The following is a 21750-nucleotide window of genomic DNA, read 5'->3' on the forward strand; positions in this document are numbered from 1 at the left end:
CGGCGGCGATCGGTCGGGCGTGCACCTATGGTGCCTTCCGAGTGGCGTGGCGAGGTGATGGGGGAGCGCATGGTACCGGGGGCGCCTCCTCCGGGAGGGGAGGTGGTAATCGCTCGCGGTCCCGTATCACGTGGCAATGGCCCGGTCGAGACGGTCGCCACGGGAGGCGGAGCTCCGAGCGGTTCCCCGCAGTTCGGGGTGGGGGGATGGGGAGCTCTGTGTGGGTGTAGGTGTGTGCATACACGTGTATGCACACACGTGTATGCACGTAAGCGCGGAAGGTGGGTTTGCTGTGTCCCTGCCGCGTTCCCGTAGGTCTGGGGCATGACCTGGCAAGAGCTCTCCGTGGTGAGAGCAACCTGTTCCCCTCGCGGCCTGCTGCGTGCTTGCCTGCTCTGGGGTTACACCGGCAGCGCTTCTGGGGGTCAGAGGGAGATCAAGAGTGTGCCCTTCAGCGGTGTCTGGTCATTGCCTCGTGTGGGTGTATTTGTGTTTTATAAGCCCTTGAACTGCTTTTTCCCCCATTGTATTGATTCCAGTGTGGAAAAAGTGCTTTGGTGTTGGTTGGACTCAGCTCCATATGTGACACTTAGTAATGGTTAATGTGGCCCAATATTAAATGGCTAGTGATTAACTTAAAAACAACACAGAGAGAAGTGGGAGCTGCTCTGTATGTGCATGGATCAGAACACACCACAGCTGCACACATTCCCTTGTCTGTTCAATCACTCCAGGTCCTACAAGAGCTACAGAGGAATTCTCTTTTATATCTAAACAACGCTAATGGGACTTTCTGAACAAATGTTATTTTTTTTAAAGCCTGTATTTTGCGAGATATTGTGAATCTAGTTGCTCTTGCATGTGCTATTCTTCTCCAGGACAGGAAGTGTGATAGATGCCTTGTGAAATAACTAGCTTTACACTTGCACTGTCATCAGTGGACAAGGTGGTTGTTATCACTATTTAGCAGTTTCCGTATTTCTTTCTTCACACACAGTAAGCATGTACTTCAGATCACAAATGGGCTTTAGGCATGCAAGTCTCATTGTTGCAGGGTTTGCGGCAGGCCATCTGTGCCTTTGGAAACCTATTATCCCATCAGAGTAACTTGGGCAGTAATATATGCCTTAAGATAATGGAGTGAGGTCGTTTGCTTTTTTAATTCAAATATTGTTTTCTTCCTGTTCTTTCTACCTTTCTCCTCTTATGTCTTCCTGGATGTTGGGAAGAATTGATAGGAATCTAAGTTTGTTTTCTTAGACTTCTCTAATTCTTCAGTAGCCATTTCTTTCTGGTTTTTAGTCCTCTGCAGTTACTTTCCAAAATTTAAATTATTATTTTTCCCAGTAGTGGTTGAAGTATACTTGGGAAGAAAGGAGAATATATATATTTTTTCGCACTAAGGATCGTAGTTGACTTTGGATCTCTCCTTCAAAAATTGTGGTTAGAAAATGGGGAAAATCGTCTTTTGATATATAAGAAATAATACTGTATAACTGTAAACTGCTGGGTGGCATTTTCTGAATTATGTAGTTAATTTTGATGTGAATATATTTAAATATTAAAATATGGATCTATTTTTTAACCTGCATGCTTCTCATAAGAGGAAATTAAAGCTTTTCATTATACCGTGTTTTTAAGCAATGAATACTACTGAGGTTTTGCCTCAAACTGAAGGTGGTATAGCTGTAGTTATTGCGGTGCCATGGGTATCTTAGCCTTTTGTATTGCTAAATGCCCTCCATTTGCAACTTTGCTGTCTGTCTTTCAGCAGCTATGTCCCTTTTCACCCAAGCTGCCCTGGCACTGTTACAGAGCCTTTGGGGCAGTATGTTCCCCTTGTTCTCCTGCTGTTGACCTTATGACATTGCGGCTGTGAATCCCAATAGCGTTTGATGGGTTCTCCTGGGTAGCAACTAGCAGGAGCCAGTTTTCTTCTTCCCTTTGCTTTCGTCTGTAGGTTTTGGATTCATTAGAGCATGCCGTGCCATCATAGTGATTATAACAACCAACCAGTCTGCATGTATCCAGTGAGGAGTCTTACAAGGGTCCTGAGGAAAAGTATATATGTACTGTGGGAAATTCTTATGGGGGGAAATCATCTGCAGCACTGGAGACTGCCTTGGGACGCATGTTATCTTTTTTTGTCTCCATTTTCACTTTTCATCCAAAGCGATTTCCATCGTTAGAGTCACTGTATGCCACCAGCTATGCACCCTGCTTATAAATCGTGGTGAATCTGTCTCAGAATCCTTTATACAGCCTAGGTAGCTTGTATGCACTTACGTTCTAGGCAAAAGTCATAATGAAATACATTAATGCCTCTATGTTCTCCAGGAAAAGCTGGTGACTGACATGGGAAGAAAAGCCAGATTACATTGGTAAAAGTGTATTCAAGCTTGGTATTAGAACACCTGGAAGCTGGTCGCGTTCTTTGCTTTCCGGAGATGGTGTGCCTTCTTTCTCCCCCATGTTCAAATGCAAAATAAGGTTCTCTAGCTTTTTTTATCTTCTACAGTTCTCCTAAAACTTCCTTGCTTCCACTCCTAAAAAAATAAATCTAAGCAGTTAATGAATTTCTGGTCTCTCTTCTTCCTTAGGGCAATCTTATAGATTGAAGTGATGCCCATTCTCTAGCCAAACTGCAGTTAAAGCCTGAGCATTCAGGGAGGTTTGTTTCCTTGGTGGATGGAAACGTTTTCACAATCTAGGCACAGAGTAGATCATAAAAAAATAAATATTTCTTGCAAGTAGACTAGGAAAAGTGAAAGGCTGCAACTGCTCCTAAATAATTTATTAAAATAATCTATGTATTTTCAGGTGTGACTTAACTCTTTCTGATTTGATTACCTTTGTGTTCCATGATTAGCCCAGGTAGATAGTGACCCTTTCCATGTGCTGTGATTTTTTTTAAATGCATGGGTTTTAGTTTGTCAGATTAAGTTCTTCACATCCAAATTTCTTCCAGAGTAGCTGGAGGGCTTTTTAAAAAGCAATTTGTATCAGTTCCAAGATTTCATTACTACATGGGCCTTTCTCGAGCGCTTATGAGACGATATGGAAAAGATAGTGACAATTCTGAAGTGTTTTCGCTGTTGCGATTGTTTGTATGAATGCCTTATTTCTGTGCATAACGGTTTCATTTGAATAAAAAGCAGCAAGCAAAATGTTAAACAGAAAATACAGACAAATAACCCCCAAACTTCATTGCCCATTAGAGGCTAAGATAATAGTGCTTGATATCTTCAGAACTGCAATTTGGAATTTAATCAGAACATCTCTGTTTTCTTGTACATAAACCTTTTGAGAATTTTGTGATTATTTTGGCCTACAGCCTCCCATGTGCATATCTGGAACTATACTTGGGCAATTTTGCCAAAGTTCTAATTATAACCAACTTGATGGCTCTTTTTTAAAGTTTTTTTACGATGCAGTTCTCACTGCTGAAACCGGCTTCATGCAGTGTTTCTTTCTCTCAGGTATGGAACTGAGTAAGAACAGTTTTCTCTATTTAATTCCTGTGGAAAATAATCACAGGAGTACAGGGGATTATTAAGTTGTTGCCAATTGTTTAAAAAACCCTAAAAATTAGTGCTCAGGCTTGCTGAACACTGCATTCACTAGTAAAGTAAATATGTGGATGTTCAGCATGCTTGCTGTCTTTCAGAATGTTAGGTGATATAGCAAGCAAATGGCAATGCATGCCAATTTTGGGCATTGTGTGTGGTGACAGATGCTGCACCCTGTGCATAAATTTCCTGAAAGTGGCATGTTAAACCAGTATGTAACTGAAATAAAGGTTAGGAAAGTTATAATGAAATGGGTACAGCGAAGTAGTAGATTTGTGTATGAACTAGGGTGAGTGTTAGAAAGAAAACTCTTAGGGATTTTTTTTTTAAGTTTGCAGAAATAAGACTGTTAATCTGTTAGATTTAGTTTTCCACCTATCTCGAGATTCATTCTTCTGTTGCATCTTATGAAAAGAATGAAATGGTTCTATAGTGTGTTTGGTAAGTTAATTTTTAGTGTTGAATAGATGTATATTTATACTTGCATAAAATTTTGTATTTATCCAGCGAAAGGCAACACTAAAAAAATCAGTGCAGGGTGTTAATTGTAATGCTTATAGCAGGAAAGTAAGTGTAACTGAGGAGTTAATTTTATGTTAGTGCAGAGCATGACTTAAATATAGTAAGCTTCCTTTTCTTTTTTCTTCTTTGTTGGTGTGTCTTTTTCTGGTGGCAAGACATCAGTCAAACATTCATGACCTGTCTTGCTTTTATAAACAATTCAATTTTGAATAGCTTATTGTAAGAGACGTTTTAGATTTTAAATAAAAGTCCCATCACAGATGTTTGGAGGATGTATAGGGAATGGAGGATATGATGCATTAACTGTCAAAATGCTGTTTTATTGAGATGTGACATTTCAAACTGTTTATATTCCATAAATATTTTTATTCTTTGCTCTCCTTTCAAAATGTGTATTCCCTTGGTAGCAGCATGTACAACAGTGTGTGGGTATACTTTATTAAATGTTATCATTTAATGTGTTTCAGAGTGTTTCAGACTCTGGGAATCATGTGGGTTTGGGGTTGTTTTTGCCATGTCTTCCTCTTTCCTCTTTTGTCCTGCTGCAATTCAGAGACCAAAACAGTCTTATCTCCTTGTGTCCAAAATACAGTCAACACAGCCCCTGGGCTTTCCTAGACATATCATTTTGATTGCCAGCTCAGAACTGGCATTCTCTCACTGCCAGTCTTGAAAGTATAAATTGCCCTCACTTTAAAAAAGATTGAATCCTTAAAGAAAATAAGATATTTGTCACTGGTGTCAGTGGAGCCAAGGTCTCACCCTGGGCTTTAACAACTTCTGTTATGAATTGTAATAGTCGGATTTTGTAGTACTTTTTTAAAATAACTTTGGATCATCAGACTTCTTGAGATCAGTTGAAAGTTTTCTGACCTTTTTCTATCATATCAGTGTTTATTTGGCTGCTGCTTTTTCTGACATTTGACTTCTTTTCCTCTTCTGTGCCCCTGCCATTCTGTCAGAATTTTATTTCTGCAGCAGTTATTAATCTGATTCCACTGTCTCTTGATTCTTCTTACTGCTGTCATTTTGTCTTGACTTCATTGCCTCTTTATATTTTTTCAAATTTCCATCATAATTTCAGAAGGAGATGGTATTTAGAATGTGGAACTTTTTTTGACTAATGAAAGTAGGAGTAAAACGAACAACCAAAAGCAAATTGCATTGCAAATATTTTCAATAATGAAGTAATCTGTCTAATACTCTTCTGTTTTGTTTTCCAAATTAATGTATTGTTTCTTAGGCATAAAATTTAGAATATGCTTTTGTATTACAGAACTGTGAAAGAAACCATCATCTCTGCTGCTAGAAGTGCAGGTGACCAATTCAAACAAAGCAATGATTTTCTCACTGTAATGTTTTAATGTACGTTTGAGCCTGGCCCAGATAATTAGTGTTGTTCCTGATGTTGACCACTTATCTCATTTTAGCTAATAAAGTGTTGCTCCAATAGATAACTCAAAGTGAATGCCTCTAGAGACAGTTTAACAAACAGGATATAAGAGGAGCACTCAAAGACGGGAAGGCAGGGAAGCTAAATTAATTCTTTGCATCATTATTCACTGGAAAAAGAAACACGAGATTTCCATATGGTACCCCTGGGTGGTGATGGTGGTGAGAATGGATATTTCTGAAATTAAAGTAACTGTGGCAGAAGTTATGGGACAAATCTACAGGATGATCATTAGCTGGATCAGAAACTATTCACAGAAGAATTCTAAGAGAACTCCAGGATGAAAAAGATTAATTACTAGTAAGAGTGTGTAACCTCCCCTTTGAAATTGCTTTGGTACCTGAAGAGCAGAAGGTGGTAAATGTGGCACCAGTCTTTTAAAAACAGCTTGCAGAGTAAGTGTCGATAAAAAGATTATGCATGCCTTTAGTAATGGAAAATTCAACCTTAAAAATCCTTTAGAGCTTGGGTGTGTTTGTTGGTTTTTCTGAGGGACTCGGTAGGAGACAGAATTATACTTATTTGCTCACTTTTTACTCTTCCCCAGGCAGCTGTTTATAGTGCTTACTGGAGACAAAATACTGAGCTACTTAGGCCACTAGCCTGAACCAGTGCATCTGTTCATAAATGTGCAGATATTTTTTCCCCCCTCATTTTTCTTAAAAAGATGTTAAGAGGGAGTTATTAAGTCTTTGTATTAAAAGAAGCCTGTTCAAGGAAATTATCAGTAGATGTGCTAATGCATGTGAAAAGATCATTTATAGGCCAATGGGAAGTATGTGAAGGGGAGAAAAGTGTGCCGCTTCAAGTCATGTTTGAGGTACAACAAAATTTGTCTGTGTGACAACGACAGGATTAGATTTTGCGAGTTATTTTGAAGCAATTTCCAGATTAAAGGGTGCAGCAAGGGAAATTATAAATACTGCCACACAGTGCAATTTTAAATTAGTTGTAGATACATTATTTTTTTAAAAATAACTTCTTTAAATGCATGCCATTCCAAAAATTAGATCAATACCTCATGAAATTTTTGTGAAAATTATTCTCAAATGAACTGTTAATTTAATCTTGTAGATTAACAATTTGTCATTAAATGCATATTAAAAACACAAAACAGCTCAAAAATTGTGTTTGTAGAGTTATCATTAATGTTGTCTATGTAGTTCATATTAGGAGTGCTAGTTCAGGAGCAGTTTGAAGTAAAAGCAAGTGTTTGAGTAGTGACTAGCATATTTTTGGCATGTGTCTCATAGTATGACTCAGTGAAATGTTCTGCATTCTCTGTGAATTTAACCAGATAATAAGAATCTTCTATTCTTATTTTTTGCTTTTTTCCTTCTAGGCTGCTTTTTATTTTGTGAAAATTAATGGTTTTTCACAAAATTTTCATAATGGAGTTTGTCAACTTTAACTTTTCATAGGAATAAATGATGATAAACTTACATTTTAAGACTACTTTGAGAGGAATTTTTTAGAACTTTGTGCTGCCTTAACCCAGTTAACTGAACTGGTGGTTATTTGCCTAGAAGGGGCTATTGTCCTGACTTCAAAAAATGGATTGTTGTTTTATTGATACTGGATGCTATCAAAAAATGACAAGAGTCATGTTTATTTTCTGCTTTTAAAATCTAGCTGAAAAGATTGAATTTAAATGGAGTTTAGGAAGAAGTAGATTTTAATTTAATTTCACCATTTTCTGAATAACGTGTTGAGTAATGGATTTCAAGACAGTATAGCCCTTTTCAGTTTGTTGAATATGCATGCTGTTTGGATTTATTGATGTAAATAGGAAAAATATGGATTCCTTACTTCTGAAGAAACACCCCTCTGTGCTGGTCAATAATGAAAGTGTATCTTGCTTTCATTGTTGTAGGTAAGCATGTGAGCCTTAGATGTTATAACGTGCTCCTTTTGGCTAATAGAATAGCAACGTTTCTGCATTAGCTGAGACGTCCGACAGAAAATGCACCACCATATATGCTATATTGAAGTGATCTGTTCTGGAGATGGTAAGAGCATGTATAATTGGCTAGCTTTGTAATAATCAAATCCAGAGGACCATGGGGAAGGTACTTCTGGAGTTACATTCTCCTTTCAGGATGCCAGAGTAAGTCAGCTTTGTAAATTTGCAGAATCACAGAATAGTTGAGGTTGGAAGCCTCTTGGAGATCATCTAGTTCACCTTCCCTGCTCAGAACAGGGTCAGCTAGAGTACATTATCCAGGACCATGTTTAGTTGGGAGTTAAAAAAAATGTTTTCTTATATTCAGATGGAATTTTGTGGTTTTGAATTTACATACATTGCCTCTTGTCCTGTCACTGGGCACCAATGAGAAGAGCCTGGCTCAGTCTTCTTTATACCCTCCCTTCAGATATTTATATACATAGGTAAGATCCCTCCTGAGCCTGCTTTTCTCCAGGCTAAATGGTCCTAGCTCTTTCGGACTCTCCTCTTACGAGAAATGCTTCAGTTCCTTAATCATCTTTGTGACCGTTTGCTGGACTTTCTCATCGAATCATAGAATGTCTGAAGTTGGAAGGGACCCATAAGGACCATCGAGTCCAATTCCCTGCCCCTTGCAGGACTAGCTAAAACTAAATCATATGACTAAGAGCGTCATCCAGACACTCCTTGAACTCTGACAGGCTTGGTGCCATGACCGCTTCTGTGGGGAACCTGTTCTAGTGACTAACCACCCTCTCAGTGAAGAACCTTTTCCTAATGTCCAATTCTCCAGTATGTCCGCATCTCTCTTAGGGAGCCCAGAACTGGTCACAGTGCTCCAGGTGTGTCTCACTTGTGCTGAGTAGTGGGGAAGGATCACTTCCCACAACCCACTCGCAACAGTCCTAACGCAGCCCAGGATGCTGTTGGCTTTTTTTGCTGCAAGGACACATTGCTGGCTCATGGTCAGCTTGGTGGCTACCAGGATCCCCCAGGCCCTTTTCTGCCAAGCTGCTTTTGAGCTGTTCAGCCCCCAGGATGTATTGGTGCATGCGGTTCCTCCCCAGGTGCAAGACTTTGCACTTGCCCTTATTGAACATCATGAGGTTCCCATCAGCACATTTCTCCAGCCTGTCAATGTCCCTCTGGATGGCAGCACAACCCTCTGGTGTATCAGCCACTCCTCCCAGTTCTGTATCATCAGCAAACTTGCTGAGGGTACACTCTGAACCACCATCCAGATCACTAATGAAGATATTGAACAGGATTATTTGGCTCATTTCAGATTTGGTTTTCATACCACATACAGTATTTTATGATGTATTTATTTATCCCTTTTGAATGTGTCCAGGAACTTTATTGCACATTTTGCTGCTAGGACAATATTTCTACTTTTTGAGAGTGAATGCTCACTCCATGAGCAATATGTTAGAAGCCTTCTAGCCTTCTTCTCTTTATGCCATTTTCTACTGCAGTATTTCCCCTCCCTATTGCAACTTGCTTTGCACTTCAAGACAGAAGGTTCAAATCTGATTCCCTTTGGAAACTAAACTGTATAAGTAAATACTTCTGGTATGTATAGTTGCAGGAAATGCCGTTTTAAAGTAGAAAATGTCCTGTATATAAACACATTTTTGTCTTCATTCTCAGGGTTTGCTTCTGTGCCAGTGAAAGGGAGTTGCTCTTCATATTCTAGCCTGGCATGGGCTTTCCAGACACGGTGTTCCATCTCTGCCCCCTGGAATGTGACAGTTGAGCAACGCAGACAAAGCAGTTTCTTCAATACGTGTAAGTCTCGAGTTGGATTAAAATTATTATCTGTAATAAACAGAAGAAGGAAAGAAAGTTTTGTTTTGGGAAGATACGGTCATGAAAATCTATGTATAGTAACTTTTTGTATCTACTCTAGTTACGTATCTCCTAAGATTATAGTTGCATCTACAGCTATTGACAGAAGTGTGTGCACAAGGCTGATTTATTATCTTTTAATAGCAAGCAAGGGTTTGATTTATGTCACAGTGAATCCATCTAATATACATCATTGGATGGAAGATGGAAACACCTTCTCTCTGTTTCCTAGTCCTTTATTGAGAATATAAATTGTGTGTTTATTTTTCAAATTATTTTTGAGACACAGGCAAGACATACTGTTCAAGCTGTGCTGTCTCAAAAATGAAATAACTAAAATGCAATAATGTGTTAAACAAAAAATGTTGGTAATGTCTTACTAATTGTCGGGCCAGCTGCAGTATTTTCCTCCAGTCCTGAAAGGAATTATGCACATGCTTAACATAACTGAGAGATGATGGCTGTTTAAATTCATTCTTGGGAATGTGAACTGAGATAGCTGAGGGGTCATTCCACTTGTTTTGTGGTTCCTTATCGTATCCCAGAGGGTAAGAGAAGGAGTAGTAAGAACATAATTTCTGGAGGAGATAACTGCAGCAGCTTGAGAGTCAAAGTTCTTTGACTGTTTATAATCCATAGAGTATAAGAGCTGTGCAAAATTAGGCTTTCAGAACTGGTGGTCTCTTCCTATTCTTCTCAACATCTGAGTGTAAGAGTACTGTATTTGTTTTCTTTACATTTGGTAAAGAAATGGGGTTTAAGCAGTCATGCTGTCTGTCTGCTCATTTTACCCGGTAAATTTTGATCATTGACTGATTTCAAACAACTGAGGGTAGAGAGGTCTCAAAAGATGAGCAAAAGGCTGCAAGTGTGAACCAGAGGCTTTGCATGGTAAAGATCTTCTAAGGATGCCAACTGCAGGAAAATTTCATTTAGAACTTTGTCTTAGGCACCAGAGCAATCACAAGATAAGAACATGTAAGAAAGCTAATCACTGTTGTTGTTTTATCTTAAATTTAAAATATAGCACTGCAAGTGATTGCAATGTGATTACAATTTGTAGATTAGATGTTTACTTAATTATGCTTATGTTCATATTCACAAAGTCTAGATGAGATCTGTTTTACCAGGAATTTTGCTAGATGTCTTGTTAGATGACTTAATTAAAAATATTTGTTAGATGACTGAATTAAAAATGTTTGTTGTGATGGTATCCCCATTGTTTGGCTTAATAAAATTTTACACAAGTTACATTTAGGCAAACTACCTAAAACTATTGGCTTGATTAATAAGATGTAACAACTTGGAAGAATTTTAAGTGTACCTCCTTTATGTATTCAGCAGAGATAGTAGCCATCAGATTCGGAAGACTGAGAAGTTTATATTTCAAAGTACAGTTATTCTAAGAACAGTTTTGTTTACAAAAGTAAAGAATAAAATCTTCAAAATTCAAATTATGTAGATAGTAACAGTATAAATTACTCATATCCTCTAGCAGAGCAGTTGCTTCAGAAGTGGTAACATTAAAAATGCAGATATGACCATTTTATGTGAAACATTTTCAAGTGAAATGTCAACCAAATGACAGTCCTTTGTCACCGAGAAGGGTGAATATGCTTTCCTATCTCGTGATCAGTGAAGATGTACTTCTCTTCTATCATACTTTGAAATTATTAACATGCTCTTGTTAGTAGGGTCATCTGTACCTTCAACTTAACTGTTAAAAACAGTTTAACTCATTTAAATGGAAGGAATTAATTTAAATAAGAGGAATTGAAATTATTCTCAGCAGTTTGTGATCCTTATCCAGATAGCTCTCTCCTGCAACTCTAACAGAAATATACACAGGGGTTTATTGTTGTCCAATGACATATTTCGGTGAGTTTGTAATGAAGTAATTTCAAATGATCTTCTGTCCCTCCCTCCTTTCCACCCTCCCCACTATGGGAAACAGTTCTGTTTCCATTTACTTCACAATTTCACATGCTTATTTAGAGATGTGGAAGGGCCTGAGGTTTTTCAGATCATGATTAAAAAAAACAAATAACTTTCTTTGAGAAGTCTTGCCTCTTTTTTCAGTATGTCTTAATACACCTGGTATTTGCAGATAATGCCTTGCTTTCAGTCCAACTTTTGTCTGAGAGGATAGGGCAGATCTGTTTTCCCTACTTCTCGGTACATTGACACATTCTTATGGGTAGGCACACACACTGGGAAATCCCACCAGTCCAGACTTTCTGAACAGATGCTTAAGCTTCAGTTGTTCAGAAACATTGATAAAAAGTGCTATACGTTTAGTGGAATAAGTATGTATCTGTCTGACCTGTAGATGAGAAAAATGTGAGATATAGACTGCTTAAATTTGATAGATACAGAATTGGGTTGAAATACATGGTCTGTCATTCCTGAAGGCAGCAGAGGCACACAGATGCGTCATGAATACTGAAAATATGGCTGTCTCCCAGCCATAGGAGTTATCTTTGACCCCAATCATCCAAACGAGCAAGCATAATTTTCTCAACATCCGTTGTGTGTCCGAGTGTATGTGAGAATACAGAATAAAAGAACTTTTATTTGATACTGGGACTATATAAAAATTATGCTTTCCCACTCAGTATTAATTCCATTAGCTACGCTTGGGAACAAATGAAAAGAACTTCATTTCTCTGTTGCTAGGTGATGTTTCCTCTGAGTTTAGAATACAGAATAAGGAATATGATGATTTTTCAGAGGTTATAAAACTAGATTGTAACAATTGAGGGAGAATCATTTAGACCAAAAATATAAAATTATACTCAGAGTAACACATTTTGTTTCTAGAGGCTTTGCTTACTGGAGCAATTGTACTCAGTATAAATCTCTGTGTTTGTGTTCTTTATTGGAAACACCAGTTCCTGAAAGCTTGCTCCTTAATTACATTTTATGTTAAATTTTTGTAGTCCTGTGTGAATTTTCTTTGGATTAAATTATTAATTTTTTCTGCCGTGCCTAATTTGAGGATCAGAGTGAAAATTTTTTTTTCAATTTTTAAATAACTTTTCTTTTAATATGAACACTCCAGATAAACAATTACTGAGTTACTACTTGTCATAGTCAGTAGTAACATATGAAGAGTTTTGATGTTTCAGCATTAATGATGTAAACAGCTCCAAATATACAACTGTTTGTTGGGATTTTTTTTCCCTTTTACAAGGGGAATGCCTGTGTGTGCATATGTGTTGAAGAATAGTTCTGGTTTTAGTCAGAAAAAAGGGAGTGAATATTAAATGCATTACAGCTAACTGTACTTAATGGGGGGGGGGCTATTTTGTTGGGTTTTGATTTGGTACTGTGCAGTGTAACTTTTGCGAAGGCCTGTGGTTTTTATTTTGTTTTGAGGAAAGAAACCAGGCCAATGGTGTTTAGTTTTGCAAATCTCACTGAAAGCTCTGTTCTCCGTATCCATCTGGTGATGCTGAGACCAGCTTCATAATGCTTATTATTTAAAAAAAAAAAGCTGCAAATTAAAGCTTTAATACTCAAAGCAACCTTCAAAAGGTAGTAGCATTTACAAGAGCATCTATTAGCTAAGTTAAGGTCCTGTTTTTTTAATAAGATGTTATGAAGAAAAAAACACAGTTTCTCAGATATTTGTCAGGATAATTTACAGCAGTTTTGGTTTGGGTTTTGTAGCTGGATTTATTCAGGATTTGAATTGTGACTAACCTGAAAATCCCATGTCTGCAGCTTAGTGCTGACATTGTGCTAAATTGCCAGTTTTAAAAAATGTGAAATTCTAATGCCAAGTGAACTGTGAAAGCATGCTCAAGGCTTGCAGTTAAGTGGAGTTATTCACTGTGTCTGTGTAGCAGTTATGAATGCATCTTTCAGAATAATATTTTCCAGCTCCAGAGGTTTTGTTGTACTATTATAATGCAATAGATTTGTTTCTGGTTTTGGGGAAGTTGCCCAAAACTTTCCCATGCTATACTATGGGGATAATAGTTAGATTATAGAGGCATCTTTTTCTGCCAAGAAATTTGCAGACACACCTAAACTAATTTTTTTCTGCAATCCACATGAGAACTTTAAAATTTTTTAATGATATTATTAAAGATCTGTGAATAAGCAGGTAGCCCCTAGAGCTTCAGTCTTTTGTTAGCAAAGGCAAACAGAAGCCGGAAAGTTTGTTAATAGATGAGTTTTTTCCCTTTTCACTATTGTGGAAATCCAGCTAGCAGTGATAAGTAGAAATGAGCTTAAGTTTTCAGTGGGAACATTTCATGTATGTGCAGTTCTAATTTTTAGTCTGTGAAGTTTATCTAAAACGATCTTATATCTGTCCACTGGTACTAATCTGTTACATGGCCTCAGGTTCCTTTTCATGGTCTTGCAGTAGTCCCTGCCTTTCTTGGAAATTTTCAATGTCCAGATTCTTGCAGTTCTGCAGTTAGATACCGCCTGCTATCCAAGTTAATTTTGCATGACTCAGTAGTGGGCTGTATACACTGAATGCTTCACTACTTCCTACGTTTGAATAAAGGCCCTGTGGAGCTAACAGATGATATCGTCAGAAGATGACATCTTAAGACATGTGAAGAGGAACATGTATTTTGCTAAAGTAGTCCTTTTTTTTAAAGGCATCACTTGAAGGGGGGTGTTTTTAATCTTCTTGTTGTCTTTCAGCAGAACTCAATATCAGATATGCATTATACATTTCCATTTAGAATGCAAGGGGTCTCTTTTGCAGTTGAAGAAAACAGTGTTCTGAGTGTGGTCACTTAGGAAACTTGAGAGTAATCCAGCACTATATCTCATTGCTTATGGATCCACGCTTTTCTGCTTGTGGACCGGGATTAGACAGGGAGTCAAACTGTGACGTCACATGATGTCAGACAGTTGCAGTTCAGAGATAAAGGAAGTAGCAAGGGCAGTTCTCATTTGGGATGAACACACTGATTTTGATGAAATTGCTTTAGAATCTTGCATGTTACAAGTATGCCATTCTGTTTTCTTATAAATAAATCTATTTGTGTTATCACCTGCATGGTATTCCCTTTTGAATTGTGGAGGAGAGAATTTAACCTATTAATGGAGTTAGTTTCCATAAGTATTTTTAAACAAGCTGAGTAAGTCGTAGAATGAAAGACTTACACTTTTAAAACTAACAGGAAAATGCTATATTAGAAACATAGCATGTCGGGAGTAACTGATGGTATGGACTAATTTGACAGTTTTTGAACAGTCTATAAGTTCAGTTGAAGATTATGAAGGGATATAAAATCAGACTCTGTTTTGAATTGTTCACTTCTTTTGTTCTTTTTGAATTAGGTATTTCATGTAATTGTGAGAATGCCTCCAGCCACTAATAAGTATTGTGCTTGAAATTAAATGTTAATATGTGCAATTAAAAGTGACATCTAAATCATTTGCTTCATGTGTAATAATTCGTGTTCAGCCACTGAAATGAGTTGTAGGTTTTGCTCTTAAGACAGCTGCTCTGTGTACATTTTTGCCTAGCACCTTTGTATTAAATGCCTTGTAGCTATTAGGCACGTTTCATAAGACTGTAGAGAGAGAATTTAAGACATTATAAGGCCCAGATTTAAAGATACCTTTTCCTGACCTAAGTGACTTAAATTGTAGTTCATTGCCAAATCCTAGATGGTTAGAGTAGTTCATGTAGCCTGCTCTGTGCCAACAACCTCTGTCCTAAAAATCTTTTAAATACTGATGGGGAGGGGGCTGGAAACAGAAAGATGTTTTTGGGGGTGTTTTTTGGAATAGAATTTGTGGGAAAAAACCAAAACTGAGAGACATATATTCTTGCAGAAAGTGTGAGACCATGGTTGAAGTCATAGAATCATGGAATAGTTTGGGTTGGAAAGGACCTTTAGAGGTCATCTAGTCGAACCTCCCTGCAATGACCAGGGACATCTTCAACTACATCAGGTTGCTCAGAGCCCCATCCAACCTGACCTTGAGTGTTTCCATAGACGGGGCTTCTGCCACCTCTCTGGGCAACCTGTTTACTTCTCATAATAAAAAATGTATTCCTTATGTCTAGTCTGAATCTACCTTCCTTTAGTTTAAAACCATTACCCCTTGTCCTAATACTACAGGCCCTACTAAAAAGTCAGTCCCCATCTTCCTTATAAGCCCCCTTTAAGTACTGAAAGGCTGCAGTAAAGTCTCCCCAGAGCCTTCTCTTCTCCAGGCTGAACAACCCCAACTCTCTCAGCCTTCATAGGAGAGGTGTTCCATCCCTCTGATCATTTTTGTGGCCCTCCTCTGGACCCCCTCCAAGAGGTCCATGTCTTTCCTGTGCTGAGGGCTCCAGAGCTGGATGCAAGACACCAGGTGGGGTCTCATCAGAGTGGAGTAGAGGGGCAGAATCACCTCCCTCGACCTGCTGGCCACACTGCTTTGGATGCAGCCCAGGATATGGTTGGCCTTCTGGGCTGTGAGCGCACATTGCTGGCTCGTGTCTGGCTATTCATCCCCCAGTACCCCTAAGCCCTTCATGGCAGGGCTGCTCTTGATCCCTTCATCCCCCAGCCTGTACTGATACCAGGGGATGCCCTGACCCAGGTGCAGGACTTTGCACCTTCAAATCAGGTAGGATTTGGGTCTCCAGGTTCCAGATAAGTTCTTAACCACTGAATTAAGTTAAATGATCTTTTCCTTTGATTGTAAGGATCACTGTTACTTCCTTTGCCTTCCCTCTCCTGTCTTGATCCAGCTGCATCTACCTCACTCCCCTTGCAAACTGACCTGGGATCACCTCAGGAAGCTGCTGGATTGAGCACCCATTATGCTGGCAACTATCACTACTATCAGTTTTTTCTTTCCATGCCATAATTGAGCAGTCACATGAGGTAGGCTATGATTGACCTGAAGTTCAGATTTCGCTTGTACAAACTTTAAAATGTGAAAATTATCTCGTCAGGTAGTATGTGTAAGATATTACACATTTATCCAGCCATGCTGGCTGTGGATAGCTAAATACAAACACTGTTTACAAGTCATTCTACAGTCATTATTTTGTGTGTATTTTTAAAACAGCTGGCAAATTCATATTAGCGGATGGTCCTGACTCCTTCAAGGAAGTTTCTTTTAAATCAAAATAAATTTAGCATTAATATGAATTAAGAATTCTAAGTGTTACTTTGTATCAAAAACAAAGGTTTCTTTTAATCTGTTTCTAACTCTGTGTCACTTAATTTGTTTTTGACCAATAGAGGAAAAAACCTTTATGCTCAGTTATTTGAAATACACTATTTCATAATGCACGCATAATATTCCATTATGCAAAGGGGTAAAAAAAAAAAGCTACTCTTGTTGCTCTTGTTCTTCCAATCTCGTTGATGGATGCAAGTTCATTAAAAATCTGAAGTCTATTTAACTTATACTGGTTCTTGTTGGTTTTTTGTTTCTATTTCATTGTGATTTTTGCCTTTGTAGGCCTAATTTGTGTGTAAAATAGCCTTTTTTACATGTTACTATGAGTTTTCACCTTAGATTTTTTTTGTCCTGTAGTTTTGTTCCATAAGCAACAACTTGTATATGCAGTTTATATGCCTTATTAGGGAATAGAAGCTGTAATAGGGAACCTGGAATTTGAGATTGAAATGCTATTCTAGCATATGTTGCCACTGAGAGTCCTGCTGTGGCAGTCATACCAGGGGTTGCCTGAGTATTGAAGTTTTTATTATAGACCCAGGTTTAGGCTACTGTTCTCACCTTGGGACTAAAATTTTGAGATTGCAGGCACTGTTTTTGTTCTTTGCTTCCCTAACATTGGAGAGGAAGGAGTTTTTTCTGTTTACATGAGGTGGCTCAGAAAATCTTGTTCTCTTCCCAGTTCTGTTACAGGAATTCTAGACTAGGTTTTTTGTGCAAGTGGTCTCTTGGCAACCTGATTGTCAGTGTAAATCGACTTACTTCTTCAGGTGCATAAATAAGATTTATTTAGCTAATTGATATCTTAGTTTTTCTATCATGAGGTGCTTCTGAGAAAGTTGGAGGTAGACATGCTTGAGTAGAGGTTGGGGTTGTTGAAATCCTGTGATCCCTTCAAACTTAAATTATTTTATGATTCTAAAGAAGACAGAGCCACACTTCTCTGAGGTGTGTAGGCAAACCAGTTAGTCCGTGACAAGATCTTACTAAGTTACTTAAGGTAGTACAGATGCATAGATATAATGGCATTAATGGGCAACAGTACATTGAAAGAAGCATGTTTATTATAACATGTTCGTTAATATTTTTATTATGTCATTAATATGAATGCCTTTGAATCTCTGCTGCTGTGCTGCCACAAGACTATTTGTTATAAAAAAACTTAAGGAAAAATTACTTATAAGTGGAAGTGAGCCTGCTTAGCTGTTTTACAAAGTTGATCCTGTCTTCTCCTTTTAATCCCTTCAGTTTTCCAACTTACTGCTATTTGTCTTTTCTTTGTAGTTTATATTCTAAGCAAGCAAGGAACTCATCTTCCAGAAGGCAAAGAAATCTGCTTTTAATCTCAGTGTATCAAGATCTAGGATACTGTTTTCTGATATGGTTTACAGCAAGTTGTTTTGGTAATACTTATGAGTTACTGAGATGTGGTCTAATATTCATCTTCATCTGAAGTAAGCACTAAGTGCTGTCTGGTTCCTGAAATTCAGGGATAGTACAAAAAACACAAAACCAAATCCTTTTCAAAATATTACAGCCATTTTTTTAGGTAGATTAAGCAAAATGGAGTGGTGTCATACAAACTTACTGTTGGTGGTTGTTAGTGATCACCTTGCATGCGTTAAGCAAAACTCAGTAGTGGATCTTTTTCTAGGCCATAAAATAAAATCGACACGTTACCTTTTTTTTTTTCAGTTAGTAGCTATGTGCTTTTCAGTAACTGGCTAGAAATGTGTGGTGGCTTTTATGACTGGTTCTATTTTAGCTCTGGAGGAATACATGCAGCCTCCCATTTTACAAAGGCAAAATAAAGGCAAGGCTACAAATCACTCGGAGACTGCACACCTACTATACTGTCTTCATTTCAGAGCATTTCTGCAAATGTGAAAAGCAGTACAGCGATCCTCATTTCTGTTTGGGTTATTATCTCCGCTACAAGACCTTTCTCCTTCCTGTGTAGATGCTCTCCAGTCATCTTGGTGCTTTGCTGACAAGTTGGATTGACCTTTCTTATGGTCAGATTTTTATTTTCTTTATTGCTGTGTTGTCTGTCTATAGTCGTAAGCCATGTCCCCATGTCGTGGTTTAACCTCAGCTGGCAACTAAGGATACCCCCCCCATTGTAATCTTCTTCACTGCAGCCTATCCCCTCCATATTCCATTCTTGTCACTTTTCTTAAAATCAGTGTGATATCTGCCATCTTACAAAGAGCTCTCAGCTCTGTAGCCTGCAGGCTTCTGATATTTTTCATTGAATTGATCTGCTTTCCAAACACAGGATGATATTATTATAGACTGATTAGATGAACTGCACTTTGGTACCAAATCTGACATTTTCCTCTGGTTCTAATTTTGTCAGTTTGTGTGGTGCTTGAGGCCAAAACTTGACTCAGTCGGACCTCATCTTGCTCGACCTGTTGGCATTGACTGGTCTCCTTTGGTACCAACACAATCTCCTTACTCTGTGACTTGCTACTTTCCTCTGTTGGAATTAAGTGATCTTATTGTAGAGATATTTAGAATACAGCTCAAAGTACCGGGGGTTTTTTGAGTGTATTACCAGCTCAAGCACTCCCTGTTCTTGCATCTCAACTGCTTGTTGCTGCCTTTCTGCAGCCTCCTTGGTAGCTGTTATGACCCTTTGTGAAGCCATAGAAACTGCAGTAGGTTGGGGAACTGTTCCATCCTAAAAATAACCTTGCAAAGAAAAAATGTAAATACCTTCATTGTAATTCCATGTTTCCAGGCTAGCAGGATTATCATAAAAAAAAGAAATTGCTAGTTACATAATGTTTTCTGAATAAGCTAAGAAGCTTAATGTGATTGATTGTCAATCTTCCAGCTTAAGCAACAGTCCTATAGTCCACTTTAGAACATGAAAAGCTGCATCAAGCACCTACGTACTACCAGTCTTTTTCTATACTGAACTTTAATGCAGTGTTACCTTAGGGTAATATTGACTTCTTGTAGACAGTCTAGTATTTATCACAGTTTGGCCGTTATTGAAAGTAACATGCTCAATCAGCAGTGAAGTTTTTCTGTTTGGTGAGTTCTGTGCAGCAGAAAGGTTTGGGAGGGGGAGGGTTGGTTTCTTTTTGCATTTAGCACACAGCTACACGCATCAGTTTGTTGTAATCAGCTGGAAATTTTTTTAGTGCCTGATAGTTCAGACACTGGTTTCAAGCCCTTTGATACAGTTACTGTTTGTAGGGTCTTTTTCAACCATAAACCTCTGGACATTAGGGTTCTCTTGAATGTCTAGAAAAAAAAGTGTAATTTCTGACAGAAATGTCTTTTTTACAGGGACTAAAGCCTACCCAGGAGCAAATATAATTCTTGCCTCACAGCATATAAGAAGTGATAAATGTTGCTGTTATGTGCAATCCATGTGCATTTCTAATTGTCTGTAATACACAATCTCCACTTGTCTGTCATACAGTTGAAATCTATATTACATATTTTGTCTTGTTGTGCTATTCGTACAATATGCTATTTGGGTATATAGTGACTTTCTAGACCGTTCTGCTCTTGCCCATCTTGAGAGAATACTATTTTGTAGCTTCCTGGACTCGTAGTATTGTGTGTCCTTCCTTGTACGCTTGCTTTCCAGTGTACTGAGCTTTGATTACTTGATTCAGGATTGTAGTTTTCAAAAAAGAATCACAGTTATGCATCCCACTTTGAAAAAGATTTTTGGCTGAAAAGATGGGCATTGTAGCTTTGGAAGAGCCACATTGACACCTTATACAAACTTCCTCAATACCAAAATAAACCTTGGCACTTAGCAGTACCTCTGGAAGTCCTGGGTAGCTGCTCTCTCTCACCGAGTTGTACATAGCAGTTCCAATGCGTTTGCTGGTCTGCAGGACAGGATCTCTCACATGCATTAATCTAACAAGCATAAATTGCTGTTGGGAAACTGTAGCTATTTCAGCATAGTTATTTTAATTCCCCTGTTTAAAAGTGTTTACTGAGTTTTTATGTCAACTTTAAATAAACAATATCAGTTTCTAATCAGAGAAGAGAGTTATACTGCGATAGTAACGTTGCCCCTGGGTGAAACATATAATAGCATTAATCTGCAAATACAACAATGGTGACGCTTGTGTATTCTGTGGTGATAGCCTTCTTGTCTGGACTAATAGGATGAAATATATGAAATATGTGTGTGTCTTCTTCACATCATCAGTTTCATTTGGTGTAGTTTGTTTTTGTCCAAGTTATGAGGATATCCTATATTTTGATCAGTTAGGCAAATAGTAGTTTGAAGTTAACTAGTAAATACGTGCTTCCTAAGTCATGCTTTCATATGTTATGTGAAACATCTTAAGACAGTGGATGTCATGTACACAGCCGCTGAGTGAGGAGGCCTGACCAAAGCCTGAGCGCTGTGATAAGGCTGTTTAAGGCATCTTACATTCTTTCTACCTTACATTCCTTTGCATTTATACAGGCAATAAGGTGGGGGGGAGCTTGTATTTTGTCAGAACATGAGAACAGCTACAGATTTATGTTGTTTGTTAACTTCTTGTGTATTGTGGCTTTTTAAAGCAGGCTAACCCTTGGATATTTTTAGGAGTGATTCAAGTTGACTGTCAATTACATTTGTCCTTGGATAAGTGCTTACAGGTATTGCTGCTCTGAGTTACTAATGAATGATTTTCTTTCAATGACCTGGGATTTAATACCTTACCGGTTACTGATTAGGAATGTTTGCCATTGAGTAGATTTTGAAAATCCTTTTAAAAACCATGCACCTGGCTGTGTGCCTGTCTGGTTGCAATAATCAGGAGTAGAGGGACATCTCTGCACCAGATACAGATACACACACAGTGGGAAATAATTTTCTTAGCAAGGCAGTAATCCTACAGTTTTAAATCCTAGCAAAGATCAACCAAGGGTTAACTTTTCGAGGTTTTTTTGTTCAGCTTCAGTTTCCAGTATAAGCTGTAACTTGTATGTTACTTATGAAAGCATTTTTATTTCAGTGACAGCTGATGAGCTATGGAAAGGAGCTTTGGCAGAGACTGGTGTGGGAGTAAAGAAAGGAAGAGGAAAGAGAAGGAAGAAAAAGCTAAGGAAGAATCTCAATAAAGGCCAGGAGATTGGTGAAGGTAAATTCACAAATAAGGGGCTGAAGACGTGTCTTGACCTTTTTGTGTATAGCGTTTCTTGATTTAATAAATTGACAAATTGCTTTTAATTTCCATGGTGGCAGAACTGCTTGAGATATTTTTGTCCTTTAAAGAAAA

The 21750-nt window shown here is 38.1% G+C and overlaps 1 protein-coding gene across 1 annotated transcript in view; it reads left to right on the forward strand.

Moving 5' to 3' along the window:
- Nucleotides 1-2: 2 nt before the first annotated feature.
- The window catches only part of LOC104617024 (28S ribosomal protein S5, mitochondrial-like), a gene marked incomplete at its 5' end in the record, with an annotated part of 51593 nt that continues 29845 nt past the window's right edge, over nucleotides 3-21750 (forward strand). Inside the window, 3 exons of the mRNA XM_010282234.1 lie at nucleotides 3-54; nucleotides 9140-9277; nucleotides 21487-21612. Coding sequence (XP_010280536.1) covers nucleotides 3-54; nucleotides 9140-9277; nucleotides 21487-21612 — 316 coding nt within the window. The remainder of the gene's footprint in view (nucleotides 55-9139; nucleotides 9278-21486; nucleotides 21613-21750) is intronic.

This window comes from Phaethon lepturus, unplaced genomic scaffold (assembly GCF_000687285.1).
Source record: "Phaethon lepturus isolate BGI_N335 unplaced genomic scaffold, ASM68728v1 scaffold1962, whole genome shotgun sequence".
Lineage (NCBI taxonomy): Eukaryota > Metazoa > Chordata > Aves > Phaethontiformes > Phaethontidae > Phaethon > Phaethon lepturus.